The sequence below is a fragment of the Schistocerca serialis genome, chromosome 5, assembly GCF_023864345.2.
Source record: "Schistocerca serialis cubense isolate TAMUIC-IGC-003099 chromosome 5, iqSchSeri2.2, whole genome shotgun sequence".
Lineage (NCBI taxonomy): Eukaryota > Metazoa > Arthropoda > Insecta > Orthoptera > Acrididae > Schistocerca > Schistocerca serialis.
In genome coordinates, this window is record NC_064642.1 from 128,805,479 (window position 1) to 128,827,536 (window position 22,058).

Here is a 22,058-nt window from a genome sequence, read left to right on the forward strand (position 1 = left end):
AGAAAGTGTTGTAAGGATAACTCCTACCTGCACAGTTCAGAAAAGCTGGTGGTGAAGGGGAGGATCTACATGGCCTGGGCTGTGAAGCAGACATCAAAATAAAGCAAGTTATGTTCAGTTGCATGTTATGCCACAGGGTGGTCTACTTTGCTCTTGGACACAATTTGGTGGTGGCTATTGATCCTGGTTAAGCTGGTTGGCAGTCACACCAATATAAAAAGCAGTGCAGTGAATGTAGCAGAGATGGTATACAATATGGCCGTACAAATTTGGGAGTTATCCTTGCAACACATTCTTTGTTCCCAACATTATTGTGGACTCAACTTATGGTAACCTACTGTCCTACCACCCTCCAACCAACAGTTTCCGCCCCTTCTGACCTATCACCTCCTTCCTATGTCCCCTCACCCTCACTGTGTGCCACCCTATGCCAACACACCTGCCCATCTTTCCCCTTCCCTGCTCCTCTCCTTTTCTGCTACCCCCCCCCCCCCCCCTCCATACTCCCTGCCTGATAGTCTCCTGATGTTGCACCTGGTGACAGTCTTGTCATGTTTCCATCTAGACCCTTCCACACACTAGCTTACAGTAAGTAGCAATCTATCCTTTTCCTTACGTTATTGATATTCCAACCAGATGTTTCCATTATTTAAAATTAATGCAATATTCACTTTTTAAAGTCCAATTACTTCCATTACTTTTCTTTCTTTTTCTTCGTTCAAACAACAGAGAATCCAGGATGGAGCAATAACAATCAAAAGTGACAGATTGCTACTCACCACACAGAGGAGGCATTGAGTAGCAGACAGTAACAATAAAAAAGAATGCCATATATATTCAGCTATCAGAGTAAGTCATCCATGAGACACAGAAAAAACACAAACATTCACACATGCACAACTCGCACATACGTGGCCACTGTCATCTCAGGACACTAATGACTTATTCGAGCCATGCACGTGTGAGTAGTGTTTGTGTGAAAGTGTTTGAGTTTTCCAGGCCTGATGAAAGACCTAGCTGAATATGTTTAGCATTCTTTTCCTTTGTGCCTACATGCAACTCAAAGCCTCCTCTATGTTGGAAGTAGCAATCTATATTTTCCGATTGTTGTTTAGGTATGAGTGTCACAGCTAGCCACTTGTGTATGGGGAATCATGTTCCCAAGCCTACAATGTGTCTGCAGTACTGACAAGAGCTGTCAAAATCAACTCTACCACAAGGTAACAACTAGCCAGGAGCACTTGGGGGTGGAAGCATTTTGGTACAGCAGCAGACATTTGTTTGAGTAGGTGCCACTAGCCATGAAAGTGTGAGCAGATCCCCACCCTCCTCTCCTTGATAGCCACAGTAGCAGATGTCCTTGCCAACTCACAATGTATTTCAGTCAGTTAATGTACTGATAAAATGTGATGAATGCCTGGGCAGATGTAAGAATGTGCCTTCTCAACACTGTCTGGATGAATTAATTCATAGATAAATAAATATCTGAGAATACACTGTATATGATCATGTCTTCATTTTCAGTTGACTTGTGATACAGCAGCTGAACTACTGACTCAGATAGTGTCATTTGATATCTCAAATATGTAGTAAATGTCTGCATGCAGCAGCAACTAGTGTTGTTCCAGGATCATGAGAACAGAGGAGATATTCAACAATTAGCAAGGATATGTCAAATACATTTTCCATGCTAATCACCAACAGCCAGCTGGAAAGTAATGCCTATTGACTGCCTGCAGAAACTTCTTCTATGGTACGACAAATATTTTACTTATAGCATATACTCTAAATACTGTCACAATCTCAACCAGTAATTTTTTCTTGAAACTTCCTGGCAGGTTAAAACTGTGTGCCGGACCGAGACTCGAACTTGGGACCTTTGCCCTTCGCAGGCAAGTGCTTTATCAAGAAGCACTTGCCCTTGAAAGGCAAAGGTCCCGAGTTCAAGTCTCAGTCTGCCACACAGTTTCAATCTGCCAGGAAGTTTCATATCAGTGCACATTCTGCTGCAGAGTGAAAAACCTTATTCTGCAATTTTTTCTTGCCTTGCAAAGAACAGTACAGCCGTTATGATCCATTAATTACTTTAATCAGTCAAACTCACAACAATTCTCACATGTTTTACCAACTTAGTTTTCACTATTTATTAATTAAAAATTAATTAATGATTTTGAGGAAGACATCTAAGATTGAGAGGGAACTAACTTACTGGAGTGAGATATTTGTATGTAAGGCTTGCATTATCTGCAAGAACATCAGCTGCCAGGTCGAAATACTCATATTTACAATAAAGCAGCAAGAGATTTCCAAATGTTTCAGGAGGAAATGGGTTTTGTTGCAATAAGAACTGAAGCTTTTCAAATCCTTCTGTGGGCTTTGTGTCCATATTCATCAGTGCTTGGTTATGGAGTGTAACAGCATCTAGTTCTTCCTCAGACCTTGGAGGCATATCAGTTAAAGCTTCCCTAGCGGCTTCATCTGTAAAGAAATGACAACAGTGTTTAAAATTATTACACTTCTTCTGGGCACATAAAAGTGTGAAAAACACAAAAAATGTTCAACATGTATAAGATGATTGATGAGAAAAGACAATCTTTGTAAGTAAATATGCTCTGCAGCAGTCTTAAAGGTGTAATATAATGATCAATAAAAATAGAATAAATTGAGCAGGATAAGATCACACAGCCCCAGATGATAAATTAATCCAAGGGAAAAATTGTGGGAAACTAGATTAAAACGACCACTACCATAAAAAGAACATTTTACAACAAAGTTATAAATGAAAGAAATAATGCAGAGAATGACTGCAGCAAAAATAAAATCATGAGAAAAAAAGAACACTCAAAAGCATGTATAGGTTTTTTTTAAATGGCCTACACATATAAATAAATATTTGTAATAATTTTTATTTGTGCCGTCCTCGTGTGACAAAGATATTCTAGGGAGGTATAATTATATCAGAGTAAGCTGATAGAAAATTTAAAGCTATACTACCAATTTTTATGTGCCTCAATTGTTCCTTTTCACCTATGCCATTGTCTGTCGGTCTTTTGAGTTAAAAGTTATAATATGGGAAAGTCACAAGTTTTCATTCTCCTACTGTCCGCCCAGATAGCTGAGTGGTCAGCGTGACGGATTGCCATCCTACGGGCCAGGTTCGATTCCCATCTGGGTTGGAGATTTTCTCCACTCAGGGACTGGGTGTTGTGTTGTCTTCATCAGCATTTCATCCCCATCCAGTGCGCAGGTTGCCCAATGTGGCGCCGAATGTAATAAGACCTGCACCAAGGCCACTTGACATGCCCCGCAAGGGGCCTCCCAGCTAATGACGCCAAACGCTCATTTCCATTTCCACTCTCCTACTGGGCTGCATCCAAATCTCTACATCCCAATGTGATGAGGACTTGTATTTTTAAATGGACCTCTTTGGAGAACAGGCCAACATGAAGAGTGACTAGTTGACACAGCCACCCTGGCATAGTTGTACATCACTGGAAAGATGAGGTAAATATCAAGTTGTACACCAAAACTCAAAGTAATTACTCTTGAAATCCATGTTCTAGAAATGCCACAATGTTTCTTAACCTGCAAGCATCCATAACTTCGTGCAGTTCTGGGCTTACAGTTTCAGGTGTGGCTAAATGTACATTAGCATAACTATGTCAGATCTGAACGAAACACTACCACTAACCACTAAATCTGGTGACCTATACTAGGACGTCACCATCAAGAAAGAGGTAGCACATTTGTAATAATTTAAAATAATTATATAATTTTGTAAATTTTCTGTTATACTAATTGTCTTTCTCTGTTTCATGAATGGGATACTATATTATCGTAACAAGGATAGAAATCACCTTATATGCAAAAGATTAAAGTTAATCGATTGGAGAATTAATTTCATGATACATTGCATGCATGAGTGCACTTAGTAGCATCTCTACCAATAGTGATCATAATACCTTTCCTAATCCAATTCCCAAATTGAAGAATTCTCATAAAATACATAAACATTTGGACAGAAAACTAATTTTAGGGGAAGAAATGTTAGTATACAATTGAGTTGTGCCAGTAATGTATTTTGATACTTGTTAGTGAGGCACGACTGAATAGGTTTTGTAGTGATATCTTTACTATTACTATTTATCAAATGTATTCGTTTATTTTGTCACTTTGTAAAATTATCAAAAAATGAGCACACAAGACAGGCACATTGCCACATAGATGCCATGACATGGACATGGCAACAAATGAAATTGAAACTGAAAATGTCTGACGCGGTGACGATGACCAATTACATTTTTTCAATTAATATGGACACAGCTGATAGTAACATTACCATTTAAAATGATACTATGATGACAGTACATGAGACAGGGTCAAAATTTTCTCAGCGAGTATTTTTTCCCCTGGTGAAAATGTAACACAGGACAGCATGGTTTATTAACCCATTCTTTGCCTGCTACACTTATGCCGAATGCAAATGTGATTTTGCATTGTGCACAACAGAAAACCTGAGCTTCAATGATTTCAAGAATGAGTTTAAGGAAGAGCAAAAACATACATTTAGTAATCTTAATGAGAAAAATCAAACACTTAAGCAAAGCATCAATGAAAAATTTAATGATTTTACAAAATGACAGATACACAAAAGGAATTACTTGAGCAGCAAAAGCAGTCTCTTGATGCTTTCAGAACTAACATAACACAATAGTTCAATGACTTGGCAAAATATCTGCATGCTGATCTTTCAAATGTATTATCAGATCAACTTGTAAATATGGGGAAAGATCTAAAACACAGTTGCTCACTGATTTGTCACAAGATATAAATAATTTAAGCCAAAAAGTGTCATCAATAGGTGAGACATAAGAACAGTTTGTGGAAAAGGTGAAGGAGATATCTGAGGCTCAGACAAAAATGCAGCAGGAGCAGTCACAATTGTACCAGAATATAAATACACTTGCAGGTACCATTAATGGGCTGCAAACAGCAAACAAAGGTCTACCTGAACAGGTGCAAGACCTGTCCTTGCAACTAGGTAGCATAAGTTTAAATATAGAGTTCATGAGAAAGCAGCAAGAAAGGATAGATAAAGACATTACAGAAATAAAGGTGCTCGTATGCTAGACCAGTACTCTGATACGGAAGGTAATCCAGGAACGCATGGGTTATGTAGATGTGATCGAGGAAGCGATGAAGGTACAGAAGGCAGAACTAAGAGCTGAAATGGATCAGATGTTGAAAACAATGGAGGAAAAGTTGTAGATCAACAGTATCAGCAACACAAAAGGAAAGAGACCATTCATCCCCAACTTATCAGGTGTCAACAGACATCACAGATAATCCGAACATCTGTTCACATATGAACTCTAACCCTTCGGGTGAAACAGATGACAACTATAACAAGCAGCAGGTGCTGCTGCATGCCTTTCTACTTTGCTCATGATTGAAGGCTTATTACAACTCAAGCAGTTTCTTATTTTTTCTTCCAAAGGTAAGCAAACAAACCCAGTCATGTTCATAAGAGCCATCTGGAATGTTTTGCCAATGAACTGGACTGAAGTGCAGAAGATATGCTTTGAGATGGGTTATACATAGGGTGATGTCTTGCTGTGGGCCACTGACATGGCAAAAAAGTAACATGCATAAATAGATTGAAAGGGCATTCCTAGACAAGTTTTGTCCATTGCAGTACAAGACAGATTAAGGCATGAAGTGTTTAACCCGGCACCATTCAGCAGAAAACACAGAGGGCTCAGAAAATACTTCAAAAAGTATATAAATAAAACCTGTTACTGGACATTCCTGATATCACACATAGATGTTCTAAAAATTTTGAAAAGCCGACAACCAGCTAACATTTGTGAGAAATTAATTATGGAATTACAGGACCCGTAGGGAACTGGTTAAAATCGTACCTCGAAAATAGGAAGCAGAAGATTATTCTAGATGTTTCAGATAGTGTATCACAATATATAGTGGACTCTGAGTGGGGAATTGTGCAGCATGGAGTGCCACAGGGATCAGTGCTTGGGCCCTTTCTGTTCCTCATATATGTTAATGACCTGCCTTTATTCATCAATAAGCAGTGTAAATTTACAATGTTCGCTGATGATACGAGCACTGTGGTGGATAATGTGTCAACTACTGACTTAGAATCCGAGGTCAATGATATCCTTAAAGAAGTTCTGGGTTGGTTTAGTATTAACTCCCTTTCAATAAACCTGAAAAAAACCAATTTTATCCAGTTCCAGACAACCCACAAAAACCCAAAAGAAATAGTTATCACACAGAATGATCAGATGATAAAGCAAGTGTACTTATCAAAATTCCTAGGCGTATACGTGGACAGTAGGCTGAACTGGGAACATCACGTTCTACAAACACTAAAACGGCTGACGTCGGCAACATTTGCTTTACGAATTTTGTCATGCTTCAATGAAATTACCATCTCAAAGTCAGCTTACTTTGGCTATTTTCATTCAGTCACGTGTTATGGCATCATCTTCTGGGGCAATACACCCGCCGCAAAGAAAATCCTCACAGCACAAAAAAGAGCAATAAGAATCATTTGTGGTGTACCCCCACAAACCTCATGTCGAAATCTTTTTAAACGACTTGAAATACTGACAGCAACATCTCAGTACATATATTCACTGATGTGCTTCATAATAAATAACCCCACTCTGTATGAAACGAATTGCCTACATCATGAACATAACACCAGAAGAAAAGAGGATTTCCACTGTGAGTTAAAGAACTTGACACTTATTCAGAAAGGGGTAAAGTACGCTGGAACGAAAATTTTCAATTCCCTACCCAACAGCATCAACAGTATAAGTAGTAGTACATCAGTATTTAAACGTAGCTTGAAAAATTATTTACTTGAGACCTCACTTTATTCACTAGAGGAATTCTTTCAGAGAAATAAGTAAAACCCAGATTGGAAAGATGTTTTTAAATTTTTTGACACTGTTTACTGTTAAACTAATGTAATAATGCCCTAATGTAAAAATTCCTGTTTTTCTCATTTCCATTTTTGGGTTACTTTTAAACCCAAAGTGGGAAGTTTTGATTACTGTTCAAGGTTAAAATAAATGCAATAATGCCCTAAATATGAAACTGCTATCTTCACATTTATGTTGACTAGTTTTTAAGCTAAAAAGTATGACTTTTGTGCACTGTTATTAATACTATAACAATGTCTTTATTCTATGTATTTTGTTATGTATATTGACACGTTCCACATCTGAGTGACTTGCTCACATGTACAGATCTATGGAACAAGTATATAAATAAATAAATAAAATCACCACTATTTAGCATGCTATAGTGAATTTCCTCTCATTTCTCAAGTCCATCGATCTTATCTATGAAGAGAGACCTGCGCAAGCACAAAGTGACAGTGCGCAGACAGATCCAACATGAACTAACAAACAACATGGCGGGAATGGCAATAACCACCAACATGGTTGGCAGCCATATCCCCCTCACAGCAATACTAACAGGAACCAATTTGTTAATGGAAAGGGACAAAAATTCAAGTGAGGATATAAAAATAACAAAGGACAGAATTTCAATTGTCAGAATTTAATGGCCACAGAGGTTATAATCAGCAAGTGTACAATGCACCATTGACCATGGGCAATGACCCGAATAGCACCTGTCAAGCGTAGAATGCAACCAGGTGACAAAATAATTCCCTGCCGCCTGACTGTAATCAGTACAATCAAAATTACATTTTGAATAGTGGCCAGGGACAATGAAATTTCAAATTGAGAGCCACACAGGGTACTAACAGATGAAACCAGATGCATAATGTGCACATAGTTGAGGCTACCCCTAACAAGGAGGTTGCTGCTCAAGGTAATTCAGAAAATATGAACCAGTCTTGATAGGCCACCATTTGATGACCAGTAAAAGGGGCAGGGGCATGGAACAGTTAAAAGCTGTTTTCTTAGATATGACAACTGTGGTGATATCAAAGATAACCTGTGCCAGGAAGACATTACCAACTGTGTAGATGAAAATGAAGACACAGGACAGGCACTAATCAATGCACAAATACAGGGTGACAATTACTGAACTATAAGAAATAAAACTGTCATAACTTCTCAACGATTTGCTTTAGGACATTAAAACTGCACAGTTGGCCCATTTGCACGTGAAAATGGCACAGTACAGTACGCCTGAACGTATAGTGCTTGTGAAGGCCTACTATGCAAGCAATAACAGCCCGCCTGTGGCTCAAAGGAAGTTTGCGACTGAGTTCAAACTGGACGCAACCGGTCCAAGTGTGCTAACAATCAAGAAGTTTTAATTCACAAGTTTGAGAGAAAGGGTAGTGCTCGTGATGACAGTGTTGGCAATGTTGGTAATCCAAAAATGTTGAAAATGCCTGAAAACATTGAGAAGACACATGTCGTGTTTCAAATCAGCCCCAAGAAATCGATCAGATGAGCTGCACAACAGGTGGGAATCAACGGGGAGACACTGTGACAAACTGCTGTTGTAGACCTGCGTCTCTTCCTATATAAAATTCAAGCCAATCACCCATTAACGCACAGGGCCAAGGAACAGCGGTTAGGTTTCACCAATGCTATTGTCCACAGAATTGACAAACAGGACTTTGATGTGAGCACGGTTTGGTTTAGCAACGAAGCCCACTTTCATTTGGATGGGTTCATCAATAAGCAAAACTCATACATTTGGGGAACTGAGAATCCACACTTCACATTCAAGAAGTCTTTTCAGCCTCATTGGGTGACTGTGTGGTGTGCAATGCCCAATTACAGAATAATCAGTGTGATATTCCTTGATGGCACAGTGGCAACTACTGAACAGTATGTGAAGGTTTTGGAAGACAATTCCACCCCCATTACCCAAAGTGACCCTGATTTTGAAAAGATATGGTTCATGCAAGACGAAGCTCAACCCCATCAAAGCAGGAGAGTGTTTGATGTCCTTGAGGAGCACACTGGGGACAGCATTCTGACTCCAGGGTGCCCAGAGGCCACTGGCATGGGCCTTGATTGGCCGCCATATTCTCTGGATCTGAACACATTCGAATCCTTTTTGTGGGGCTATATTAAAGCCAAGGTGAACAGCAATAAACCCGAAGCCATCACTAAGCTGAAAACTGCCTTTCAGGATGTCATTGACAGCTTGGCAGTTCCAGCACTTCAGCAAGTCATGCAGAATTTCACTATTCATCTGCGCTACATCATCGCCAATGATGGCAGGTATATCGAACATGTCATAACCTAAAACTGAATATCTGCAGTAAAAAAACAATGGAAAATCCAGGATAGAATGTAACAATACGAGAGAAGGAAAGTTGCTACTCACCATATAGCGGAGATGCTGTGCTGCGATAGGCACAATAAAAAGATTCACACAATCATAACTTTTGGCCATTAAGGCCTTTGTCAACAGTAGACACACATACACACACGCACACACACACTCACGCAAGCGCAACTTGTTCACACGTCTGTAGTCTGAGAGAGCTGAGACTACACTGCGAGCAGCAGCAGCACCAGTGCATGATGGGAGTGGTGACTGGGTGGGGGTAAGGAGGAGGCTGGGGTGGGGTGGGGAGGGGGAGGGATAGTATGGTGGGAGTGGCAGACAGTGAAGTGTTGCAGTTTAGTCGGAGGGTAGGAGAGAAGGTGCGGAGGGGGGAGTGGGTAAGTAGCGGAAAGGAGAGAAATAAAATAAAAATAAAGTCTTTCCTGTGTTTCTCTTGCTACCTTACAAACCACACTGCACGCTCTACTTACGAGCCACACTGTATCAACGGACTCGGCCGCATGCAACAGACGGCCTCAAGGACATGCTGATTGTTGGTGCAGCATCTTATGTCCCACATTACTTCCGCCAATATAATTAAGCCTATACCTTCAAACTGATCATGCTCCCTGTGTCAGTTCCCGTATTTTTGCGTGTTATCTCCCGCACTTTTCCGGTGCCACACGATCTTACATCTCTAACTACGAACCCCTCCCCACCCCCCACACTTTCTCCATTCTATCCCTGTTCACACCCACTAAATCCAATCATCCAGTCACATCTGCCATCCCCCTTCTCTATGCTTATCCACCCTCAAATCTGCTACATTCTCTACTTTGACCTTTGTGACTTCATGTCAATCTTAGTGAGTTTTCGCCTTCCACTATCATCGTCTTCCTCAGATTTCATCTCATTTTTTCCCCCTGTGCATCCATTTCGTATTTTTCACACGTATTCGGTGTATTTTTGCATAATTTCCTGGGAGTAATTCTACTTTCTTGCGTATTTGTTTGCAGTTTTGTACCACCATGGATCCTTGCTCTTTCCATCTGCATCAATACAAAAAAGTTTCCTTACCCCTAGGCAGATCCCAGTCCCATATACTGCTCCTGTGTTGCTGCTTGGCTCATGAAATCCCCGCTAATGGCCTTACCATCAAATTACCCATCTCTGGTTGCCACCCCTCATTCCACAATGACCTCCACCTGTTCAGACTCTGCCAATCCTTAGCCCTCACCAACATAGTCCTGTAAAACCATATCAACCAAGCCCAATCCTCCTTGCAGTACCTTCCCTCCATCCGCAAAATTCTCCTGCTATGTAATCCGAAATTCCTGGAACCCACAACTCACATTGAAACTCTTGCCCTGCAGGAACTTGAGCAACATGCACAATGCCACTTCAAAAAGCTCTCCACCCTGCTCACTTCCTACTCCCGCCTCGAAGTACCACTGTCCACCACCTCTACAACAATCTCCAAACCTCCCCCCCATAGCTGACAAACCTTGTCTCGCAGACCTACTACACTTACCCCACCCTCCAAAACTCCCTCCCACCACCACACAGAACTCAAAACCTAAGCAGACCCACAACACAGCCATGAACCTTTCCTCCAGAAGCCCTAGTCCCACATAAATATCAGTCCTTTCCAAAGGCCTCACCTTTTGCCCCACTCCCAAATTCAACCATGCAGGACTAGTTGAAGACCTTCTCTCCTTCTCCCAGTCCCTACAGCGGAAACACTTTGTTGCCAACAACCCAACCAATCAGACTCAACCAAAGACCAATATTGAACCTTGCCTAACATAGTTCACTCCTCCATCCAACATGATCCACCCCCACTGCCTCCAAACCACCCCTGTAACCTTTCCAGAATTTCTTATCCTCGAACCTTGCCTCACCATCATTCCCCAAATCCCCCAACATGCATACTAACCTTACATCCACAGAAAGAACCGCAGTCCACCATCTAAAAACTGATCCTGATCTTATAATCCTACCTGCAGACAAAGGCTCCACCACCATAGTTTTGAACCACAAGGATTACGTGGCAGAAGGACTCCATCAGCTGTCAGATACTTCCACCAACAAACCATGCCACAGTGATCCCATTCCAGCAATCCAGCAGGATCTCCAGTCACTACTCAAATCCTTAGGCCCATCCCAGAACCTCTCTCCAGAGTCCATCTCTCTACTTCTCTACTTACCCCTACCACTTCCTGCACTCCCACCTTCTACATGCTTCCTAAAGTCCATAGACCCAACCACCCAGGATGCCCCATTGTGGCCGGTTACTGTGCCCCCACTGAGAGAATCTCTGCTCTCATAGACCAACACCTTCAACCTATTGCCCAGAACCTATCCTGCTATATAAAAGATACCAACCATTTCCTCGACAGACACACACCACAGCTCCTTTCCCTTTACCACACGGTGCCCTGCTCGTCACTATTGATGCCAGCCCCCTGTACACTAACATTCCTAATGCCCATGGCCTTACTGCTATCAAACACTACCTTTCGAGACACCCTATGGATTCCAAACCAACAACCTCCTTCCTAGTCTCCATGACCAACTATATCCTCACCCACAATTACTTCTCCTTTGAAGGCTACCTACAAACAAATCCACGGTACGGCTATGGGCACCCGCATGGCACCATCCTATGCTAACCTATTCATGGGCCATCTAGAGGAATCCTTCCTACAAACCCAGAAGACTAAACCCCTCATCTGGTTCAGATTCATTGATGACATCTTTGTTATCTGGATTGAAGGTGAGGACACCTTATTTACATTCCTCCAGAACATCAACAACTTCTCCCTCATTTGCTTCACCTGGTCCTACTCAACCCAACAAGCCACCTTCCTAGATGTTGACCTCCACCTCAGAGATGGCAACATCAGTACCTCCATCCATATAAAACCTACTAACCACCAGCAATACCTTCACTTCGACAGCTGCCACTGTTTCATACCAAGAAGTCCCTTCCGTACAGCCTAGCCACCTGTGGTCATCGCATCTGCAGTGACGAGGAGTCCCTCTCTAAATATACCGAGGGTCTCACTGAAGGCTTCACTGACTGAAATTATCCTCCCATCCTTGTACAAAAACAAATCTCCCATGCCTTATCTTTACAGTCTCCCATCACCTCCCAAAGTCCCACAGTCTGGCCACAGAGCAGCATAACCCTCGTAACTCAGTACCATCCAGGACTGGAGCAACTGAATTATATTTTCCACCAGCATTTCGATTACCTCTTGTCATGCCCTGAAATGAGAAATGTCCAACCCACTATCCTTCCCACTCCTCCTACCGTGGCATTCTGCCGTCCACTGAACCTACACAATATACCTGTCCATCCTTACACAACCCCTGCTCCCAATCAATTACCTCATGGCTCATAACCCTGTAATAGAACTAGATGCAAGAGCTGTCCCATACATCCTCCTACCACCACCTACTCCAGTCCGGTCACGAACATCACCTATCCCATCAAAGGCAGGGCTACCTCTGAAACCAGTCATGTAATTAGCAAGCTAAGCTGCAACCAATGTGCTGCATTCTATGTAGGCAAGACAACCAACAAGCTGTCTGTCTGCATGAATGGCCACCGACAAACTGTGGCCAAAAACAAGTGGACCACCTTGTAGCTGAACATGCTGCCAAACATGATACCCCTCATCTTAATGACTGCTTCACAACCTGTGCCCTATCAATCCTTCCTACCAACACGAGCTTTTCTGAATTGCGCAGGCGGGAAATTTCCCTGTAATACATCCTATGTTCCCATAACCCTCCGGGCCTCAACCTAAGTTAGTCACTGTCCTCACCCATCCAGCCCCCTCCCTGTTCCCATTCCAGCACCACACAGCTGTATTTCGCCACCACACCCAGTCTTTTAATTTATTTTTTTTTATTTTTATTTCTCTCCTTTTTGCTACTTACCCCCTCCCCCCTCCGAACCTTCTCTCCTACCCTCCGTCTAAAATGCAACACTTCACTGTCCGCCACTCCCACCATACTATCCCTCCCCCTCCCCGTCCCAGCCTCCTCCTTACCCCCACCAAGTCACCACTCCCATCAGGCACTGGTGCTGCTGCTCACAGTGTACTTTCAGCTCTCTGAGACTGCAGATGTGTGTGCAAGTTGCACTTGCATGAGTGTGTGTGTGCGTGTGTGTAAGTGTGTCTACTGTGACAAAGGCCTTAATGCCCTAAAGCTATGACTGTGTGAATCTTTTTATTGTGTGTATCGCGACTCAGCATCTCCACTATATGGTGAATATCTGTAGTAATGTTTACATGTTGAATTAAGTGTGTGCAAGCCATAGTTTGCAACTAATTTATGTTTTTTCCCCATTTAGTCCACTAATTGTCACCCTGTACTTCATGTAAGGGTACCCATAGAACTGGACAACGGAGTTACCACAAACATAGTTTCACAGGGTCTGTTTGATCAACTACAAAAATGATGATTCAAACCAATGCTTCCAGTACAAAATTGTAAAATCCAAACAGTTGTAGAAGGTAAGTCTAAAGGCATAAAATTGGAGGCATGGATTCCTATTCAAATTGATAACTTCTCTTTACAGTGCACTTTTCTTGTGGTTGAAAGGCTAATAGTAAACTGCCTTACTGGCATGGACGCCTTTAGGAAGCACCAAGCACAAATTAACATTGGTAAGGGGAAGTGTCATTTCATTGTGAAAGACCAACAATATTCAATAGACCTCATCAAGTCAAACACCAGAGAAAGCAAATCAAAACACGCTACTGACATTCAAATACAATTCCTTGATCCTACCATCATGTTTGGAAACATATAGGCAATTAAGAAATGACAGGAAGAGGAAATAGGCCCTGAGATGGTGCACACCAAGGTAAGTGAGTCAGCATGTCTTACAGAAGAACAAGAGGAGGAATTGCAGGAGTTTTTAACACATTATGATCATGTTTTTGAACGACGCTCTGGCATAATCAAAGGATACAAATACAAAGTGGAGGTTTACTCACATGAAACCTTCTGCTTTTTGTCTTGCTCCATTCAATGTGCAAAGAAGGAGGCTTTGAGAAAGGAGGTCAATAGAATTATAAACTGAGAAATAATACAACCATCCATACCTCCGTACTGTAGTCCCATTTTGGCCATTAGCCAATCAGACAGTAGTGTCCACCTTGTGCTAGGCACACGAGGAATAAATAAAATTATTGCACCTGTCAGGATATGGCCTAACAACCTGGAAGAACAACTTCTAAAATTCCATGACGTTACGTACCTCACCATAATAGACCTCCAAGACTAGAAATGGCAAATTACACTGCATGAAGATAGCCATGAGTTCACTCTCTTTGTGTGTGGGAGCAGAAGCTATGAGGTCTGTGTTCTCCCTTTTGGTTTAAATGTCAGTGCAGGTGTATTTATTTCTGCCTTGTATTGAGTCTTAGGACCTGAATTGTTAAGCAGAGTCACAGTGTATGTTCATTATTTAGTGATTGTTACCTCCACATAGTCAGAACACTCAACGCTCTTGGCTCAAGTCTTGTATAGGTTTAAGTCACATTTCAGTAAGGAAAGGGTTAAATTCCTTCGACACATGATATAACCTCAGGGCATACTTGCAAATAAATTTTGACAACATAGTCTATGGAGAGCAGTGACCTAATGTTATATTGTTGTTGTTGTGGTCTTCAGTCCTGAGACTGCATTGATGCAGCTCTCCATGCTACTCTATCCTGCGCAAGCTTCTTCATCTACCAGTACCTACTGCAACCTACATCCTTCTGAATCTGCTTGGTGTATTCATCTCTTGGTCTCCCTCTTAGATTTTTACCCTCCACGCTGCCCTCAAATACTAAATTTGTGATCCCTTGATGCCTCAGAACATGTCCTACCAACCAGTCCCTTCTTCTAGTCAAGTTGTGCCACAAACTTCTCTTCTCCCCAACCCTATTCAACACCTCCTCATTAGTTATGTGATCTACCGATCTAATCTCCAGCATTCTTCTGTAGCACCACATTTCGAAAGCTGCTATTCTCTTCTTGTCTAAACTATTTATCGTCCATGTTTCACTTCCAAACATGGCTACACTCCATACAAATACTTTCAGAAACGACTTCCTCACACTTAAATCTATACTCAATGTTAACAAATTTCTCTTCTTCAGAAACGCTTTCCTTCCCATTGCCAGTCTACATTTTATATCCTCTCTACTTTGACCATCATCAGTTATTTTGCTCCCCAAATAGCAAAACTCCTTTACTACTTTAAGTGTCTCATTTCCTAATCTAATACCCTCAACATCACCCAACTTAATTCGACTACATTCCATTATCCTCGTTTTGCTTTTGTTGATGTTCATCTTATATCCTCCTTTCAAGACACTATCCATTCCATTCAACTGCTCTTCCAGGTCCTTTGCTGTCTCTGACAGAATTACAATGTCATCGGCAAACCTCAAAATTTTTATTTCTTCTCCATGGATTTTAATACCTACTCCAAATTTTTCTATTGTTTCCTTTACTGCTTGCTCAATATACAGATTGAATAACATCGGGGACAGGCTACAACCCTGTCTCACTCCCTTCCCAATCACTGCTTCCCTTTCATGTCCCTTGACTCTTATAACTGCCATCTGGTTTCTGTACAAATTGTAAATAGCCTTTTGCTCCCTGTATTTTACCCCTGCCACCTTTAGAATTTGAAAGAGAGTATTCCAGTCAACATTGTCAAAAGCTTTCTCTAAGTCTACAAATGCTAAAAACGTAGGTTTGCCTTTCCTGAATCTTTCTTCTAAGATAAGTCGTAAGGTCAGTATTGCCTCACGTGTTCCAACATTTCTACAGAATCCAAACTGATCTTCCCCAAGGTCGGCTTCTACCAGTTTTTCCATTTGTCTGTAAAGAATTCGCGTTAGTATTTTGCAGCTATGACTTATTAAACTGATAGTTCAGTAATTTTCACATCTGTCAACACCTGCTTTCTTTGGGATTGGAATTATTATATTCTTCTTGAATTCTGAAGGTATTTCGCCTGTCTCATACATCTTGCTCACCAGATGGTAAAGTTTTGTCAGGACTGGCTCTCCCGAGGCTGTCAGTAGTTCTAATGGAATGTTGTCTACTCCCGGGGTCTTGTTTCGACTCAGATCTTTCAGTGTTCTGTCAAACTCTTCACGCAGTATCATATCTCCCATTTCATCTTCATCTACATCCTCTTCCATTTCCGTAATATTGTCCTCAAGTACATCGCCATTGTATAGACCCTCTATATACTCCTTCCACCTTTCTGCTTTCCCTTCTTTGCTTAGAACTGGGTTTCCATCTCAGCTCTTGATATTCATACAAGTGGTTCTCTTTTCTCCAAAGGTCTCTTTAATTTTCCTGTAGGCAGTATCTATCTTACCCCTAGTGAGACAAGCCTCAACATCCTTACATTTATCCTTTAGCCATCCCTGCTTAGCCATTTTGCGCTTCCTGTCGATCTCATTTTTGAGACGTTTGTATTCCTTTTTGCCTGCTTCATTTACTGCATTTTTATATTTCCTCCTTTCATCAATTAAATTCAATATTTCTTCTGTTACCCAAGGATTTCTACTAGCCCTCATCTTTTTACCTACTTGATCCTCTGCTGCCTTCACTACTTCATCCCTCAAAGCTACCCATTCTTCTTCTACTGTATTTCTTTCCCCCATTCCTGCCATTTGTTCCCTTACACTCTCCCTGAAACTCTGTACAACCTCTGGTTTAGTCAGTTTATCCAGGTCACATCTCCTTAAATTCCCACCTTTTTGCAGTTTCTTCAGTTTTAATCTACAGTTCATAACCAATAGATTGTGGTCAGAGTCCACATCTGCCCCTGGAAATGTCTTACAATTTAAAACCTGGTTCCTATATCTCTGTCTTAGCAATATATAATCTATCTGAAATCTGTCAGTACATCCAGGCTTCTTCCATGTACACAACCTTCTTTTATGATTCTTGAACCAAATGTTAGCTATGATTAAGTTGTGCTCTGTGCAAAATTCTACCAGGTGGCTTCCTCTTTCATTTCTTAGCCCCAATCCATATTCACCTACTACATTTCCTTCTCTCCCTTTTCCTACTACCGAATTCCAGTCACCCATGGTGGTGGTGGTTAGTGTTTAACGTCCCGTCGACAACGAGGTCATTAGAGACGGAGCGCAAGTTCGGGTTAGAGAAGGATTGGGAAGGAAATCGGCCGTGCCCTTTCAAAGGAACCATCCCGGCATTTGCCTGAAACGATTTAGGGAAATCACGGAAAACCTAAATCAGGATGGCTGGAGACGGGATTGAACCGTCGTCCTCCCGAATGCGAGTCCAGTGTGTTAACCACTGCGCCACCTCGCTCGGTAGTCACCCATGACTATTAATTTTTCATCTCCCTTCACTATCTGAATAATTTCTTTTATTTCATCATACATTTCTTCAATTTCTTCATCATCTGCATAGCTAGTTGGCATATAAACTTGTACTACTGTAGTAGGCATGGGCTTCGTGTCTATCTTGGCCACAATAATGCGTTCACTATGCTGTTTGTAGTAGCTTACCCGCATTCCTATTTTTTTATTCATTATTAAACCTACTCTTGCATTACCCCTATTTGACTTTGTATTTATAACCCTGTATTTGCCTGACCAAAGTCTTGTTCCTCCTGCCACCGAACTTCACTAATTCCCACTATATCTAACTTTAACCTATCCATTTCCCTTTTTAAATTGTCTAACCTACCTGCCCGATTAAGGGATATGACATTCTATGCTCCGATCCGTAGAACGGCATTCTTTCTCCTGATAACGACGTCCTCTTGAGTAGTCCCCGCCCGGAGATCTGAATGGGGAACTATTTTACCTCTGGAATATTTTACCCAAGAGGACGTCATCATCATTAACCATACAGTACCTAATGTTGTATTGAAGTTAAAATGAACTGTCAAGATCTCTCCATAACCGTTATAAGCAGTGCAAAAGAGGGCAACAGAACTAAACACAGACCCAACAGAAAGACCAGAAACAATAGTGCATAAACAGTTCTTTACAGCTGCATCTCTAAGAATGGAATTCTGACTTGAACCATAAATATCATCAGCTCCCAGTCTACAGGCTCAACAGCAAGAAGTTGAAGCTATATCAGTGTTATAGTCCTTGGTCTCTCAATCTCCGAATGGCAAAAGGAAAAATTGTACTAGATAGTACAACACACTTGATTTAAAGAATGTCTTAACTGATATATGTCAAAATGCACTCTGTTTAAACAGTAAATTATATTTACAATAATTAACCAAATGAAAGTTCAGTTTTGTGCGTAAATAGACACTGACTGCAGTAGTGGAAATGGAAATGAGTGTTCAGCGACGTGGGCTGGGAGGCCCCTTCGGGACAGGTCCGGCCGCCTTGGTATAGGTCATGGGGATGAAATGATGATGAAGACAGTACAACACTCAGTCCCTGGGTGGAGAAAATTCCCAACCCAGCTGGGAATCGAACCGGGACCTCCAAGACAGCAATCTGTCACGCTGAGCACTCAGCTAGCGGGACGGACACTGCAGTAGTGATAGACAGTTAGTGGGAGCATTTGCAAAGAAATACTAGGTGTGTTGGAAAAAGCAAATTTTAGATAAGAAATTACATTATGAACCCCGACTTCCCATGTGTTAGTAAAATATAAATATTTCATTAATATGACCTCACCACCGGCTAGAAAGGAAAATTTTTAATTCCATGTGTCAAAGATGAGATTAGATTAGATTAGATTCAATTGTTGTTCCACAGACCCAAAAATGAGATGATTCTCATGGGTGTGGGACATGTCAGAAAGTATAACATAAAAAAACATAGAACATCTGAATATAATACTCACTTCCCTGGTCATTTGTCAGGAGACTGTCAAAATACGTGAACACATCAAAGTAAACTAGAACTGTGAATACTTACAGGATTAATATACTGTCAGAATGAAACATAGTTCTGCACTTTTAATAAATTTATCATACACAAAATACATAATCTTGACTGTTGTGCAAAGTGGTGTCAAAACTGTACGTAACAGACATTTTTACTTAAGCTGGACTAACATTCCCTGTTAAGATATTCATCTATAGAGTAGAAAGAGGAGCCTACCAAAAAGTTTTTCAAATTCTGTTTAAACTGTGCTTTATCTGAAACCAAGTTTTAATGGTTTCTGGCAATTTATTGAAAATGTGTGCTCCTGAATACTAGACCATTTTTGGTCCTACAGTGAAGAGGACAGCCTAAAGCCACATAGAGAAGGAATTAATAATGTGGAATGATGGTATAACAACATTTAAAATAAAGGAAGTTACCAGGAAACTTGCTGAATTACAAAAAATATTGTCATGTACTTGGTATCTGACTTCAAATATTACTACAGCAAAGAATTTCTCCAGGTGTTGAAAGCATCAGTTCAAAAGGGACAGAATAGCATTTTGGGAAACATAAAAAGAATAACAGCAAGGATTTTCCTTACTTCAAGGCATGAACAGAGATAGTCAGAGCCTTGGCAGTTGATCCAGTTCTAGGTAACAGTGAATGGCAAAGAGAACACTCCTATATGATTGGTCATCAAGTAAATGAGAAAAGGTAATGTATGGACAGTTCACATGTGTGAGATCTGATTCTGGACAAGATGGAGACTAGTTTCAGTCTGTGAAGGCCTCAGAAATCAAGAGAGGAGAAACCTATAACTGCAGATGCTATGTACATGGCTGGCCAGGCTTATAAGAGTAGTGTTGTGTGTAGTACACTTAACAGCTGTCAAATAGGAGGTGCTGTTGATGGCTTGTTTGAAGTGAACAGAAGATTTGGAATCTTGTGCGTTAATTCCACATTCCATAGATAGCTGGCATGATATTTATTGAAACAATGTAGAATGGGTCAATTTACATGCTAGCCACACATTATTTGTTTGTGTGTATGATTACATGTTGAGCATTTGCAGCTTACTAAACAGCAAAGGGGCTCAATTTTAATAAAAACAAACATATTATTCTTTAAAATTACTTATATTAGTAGTGAAAAATATTTAAATTTAACAATAGTAAACACAAATGATGTGGAAGTCAAAATATAGGAAAAGGGCTAGATGAGCCAAGAAGGATCATGTAAGACAAATGAGTGAAAAGGGGTAAAAAAAATTGGGAATCATTGCTGTCAATGAAGTTGGTAGATCATCCTAAATGGAGGGAAAAATTTTAATTTTTATTTAAGTGCATTGTATGAATATTTGACTTACATTTCTTGTGCTGGTATTCGATAGCCGCCCGAAGATTAAATGACTCTATGAGAGCTGTTTCATGGAGAGTAAGTGTGTTACCCACACTTCGTACTTCAATCCCTTCTGTAGCCATTCCAATGCTCAACTCTGGGTGTTCTGTGATACCCCTTTCTATAACATTAGCTGAAAATACATTTTGTGAAGTGATTTTAAGATATGTGACAAAAAAGGAAAATAAATTATTTCTACACTCCAACAAAGTTAAGTCAACAAACTAATTAGCTAGGCATGCACAAATGCAATGTGTCACATAACACAAATACGGAAAATCATTGCACAACTGATATTAAAATTCATTAAAGATATAAAAAAGTACTTTTATTTATGGGTGAAGTGTGATCAATGTGAACAATTGAAATACAAAAATACTAGTGAGATCTCTTTAATATTTCCCCTTTAGTAATGTTAGCTTCCCATATCACCAAACGACAATCATACGATGTGAAAAGGAAAATATGCTTGCTTGAGAGATGCAGAAAATAGTTATTGTATATTTTAGCTGACAATGTCCATTCACTCTTAGTATTGTTGTTGACAGCTCAGCTGTTTTTCCTGGCAACTGCAACGAAAGACCTATGTTAAAGCAATCAATTGCTTAACACACACCACTGTTGAAATTCAGCATCAAGTTTGTTAGATTACTGGCCAAGTTGTAAGGTAACAGGGGATAATATGCCCATACAGCAGCTTTGCTAGCAATGGAAATATCTGCTATGGAGAAATGACAAGTATTTTTATGTCTCATATTTTGTGCAAAGACATCATTAAATGCAGGGAGAGGGGTGAAACTGTACCAAAACATGGAGTTATTCCTAATTATGTAAATCTGGTAGCATGTCATAAATTAGTACTGATTTTAAGTTTCCATGCTTAAGAATAAAATTATGTATTAAATGCAGAGAGAAAATAGTGTAATGCAAAATCGACATGAAAGTACTTGTTTTGTGTTTTGATGAGCATTTGTAGTTCCGTTGCATAGTTTTTTTTCCAATGAATTATAAAATTATATGGTGATAAATGTGTGTAAAATTATATAATGTATTTAGGTTTAAGTATTTAAATCTTATAAAATTGTAACCGAATTGTGGCTATGTTAAGGAATTATTTTGATTAATGTAGTGTCACGTGACCCGACTCAGGACTAGGGATATGAGCGTGAAAGTGGGGCTTTTGGTCATTGACTGTTGTGGTGGTCAGTTCAGAGCGGCAAAGTGCTGCGAGTGTAAGCATGGACACCAGTGTATGCGAATAAACTGTGAAGGAACAACGTGAAAGTGTGTAGGTGCGAGACAATAAATCATGTGTATGAATTGCACTGATTATTATTTATCCAGATCGGATTTATTTGTGAACTTTAATTTGCATGGCCACAACATTAGACGTGTTTTTTTTTTTTTTATAAAAACGTTTCAATCTGAACTTGTATAGTGTCCTCATTTTGCGTGATGTTG

At 40.5% G+C, this 22,058-nt stretch overlaps 1 protein-coding gene across 4 annotated transcripts in view; it reads right to left on the reverse strand.

Annotated features, from left to right (window-relative positions):
- The window catches only part of LOC126481312 (tetratricopeptide repeat protein 30A), a 135,050-nt gene that overhangs the window by 49,831 nt on the left and 63,161 nt on the right, over nt 1-22,058 (reverse strand). For all 4 annotated transcript variants that reach the window (XM_050104972.1, XM_050104971.1, XM_050104970.1 and 1 more), the window contains 2 exons: nt 20,566-20,730; nt 2,210-2,478 (listed from right to left, as the gene is read on the reverse strand). In XM_050104972.1, the coding sequence (XP_049960929.1) occupies nt 2,210-2,478; nt 20,566-20,730 (434 nt within the window). The remainder of the gene's footprint in view (nt 1-2,209; nt 2,479-20,565; nt 20,731-22,058) is intronic.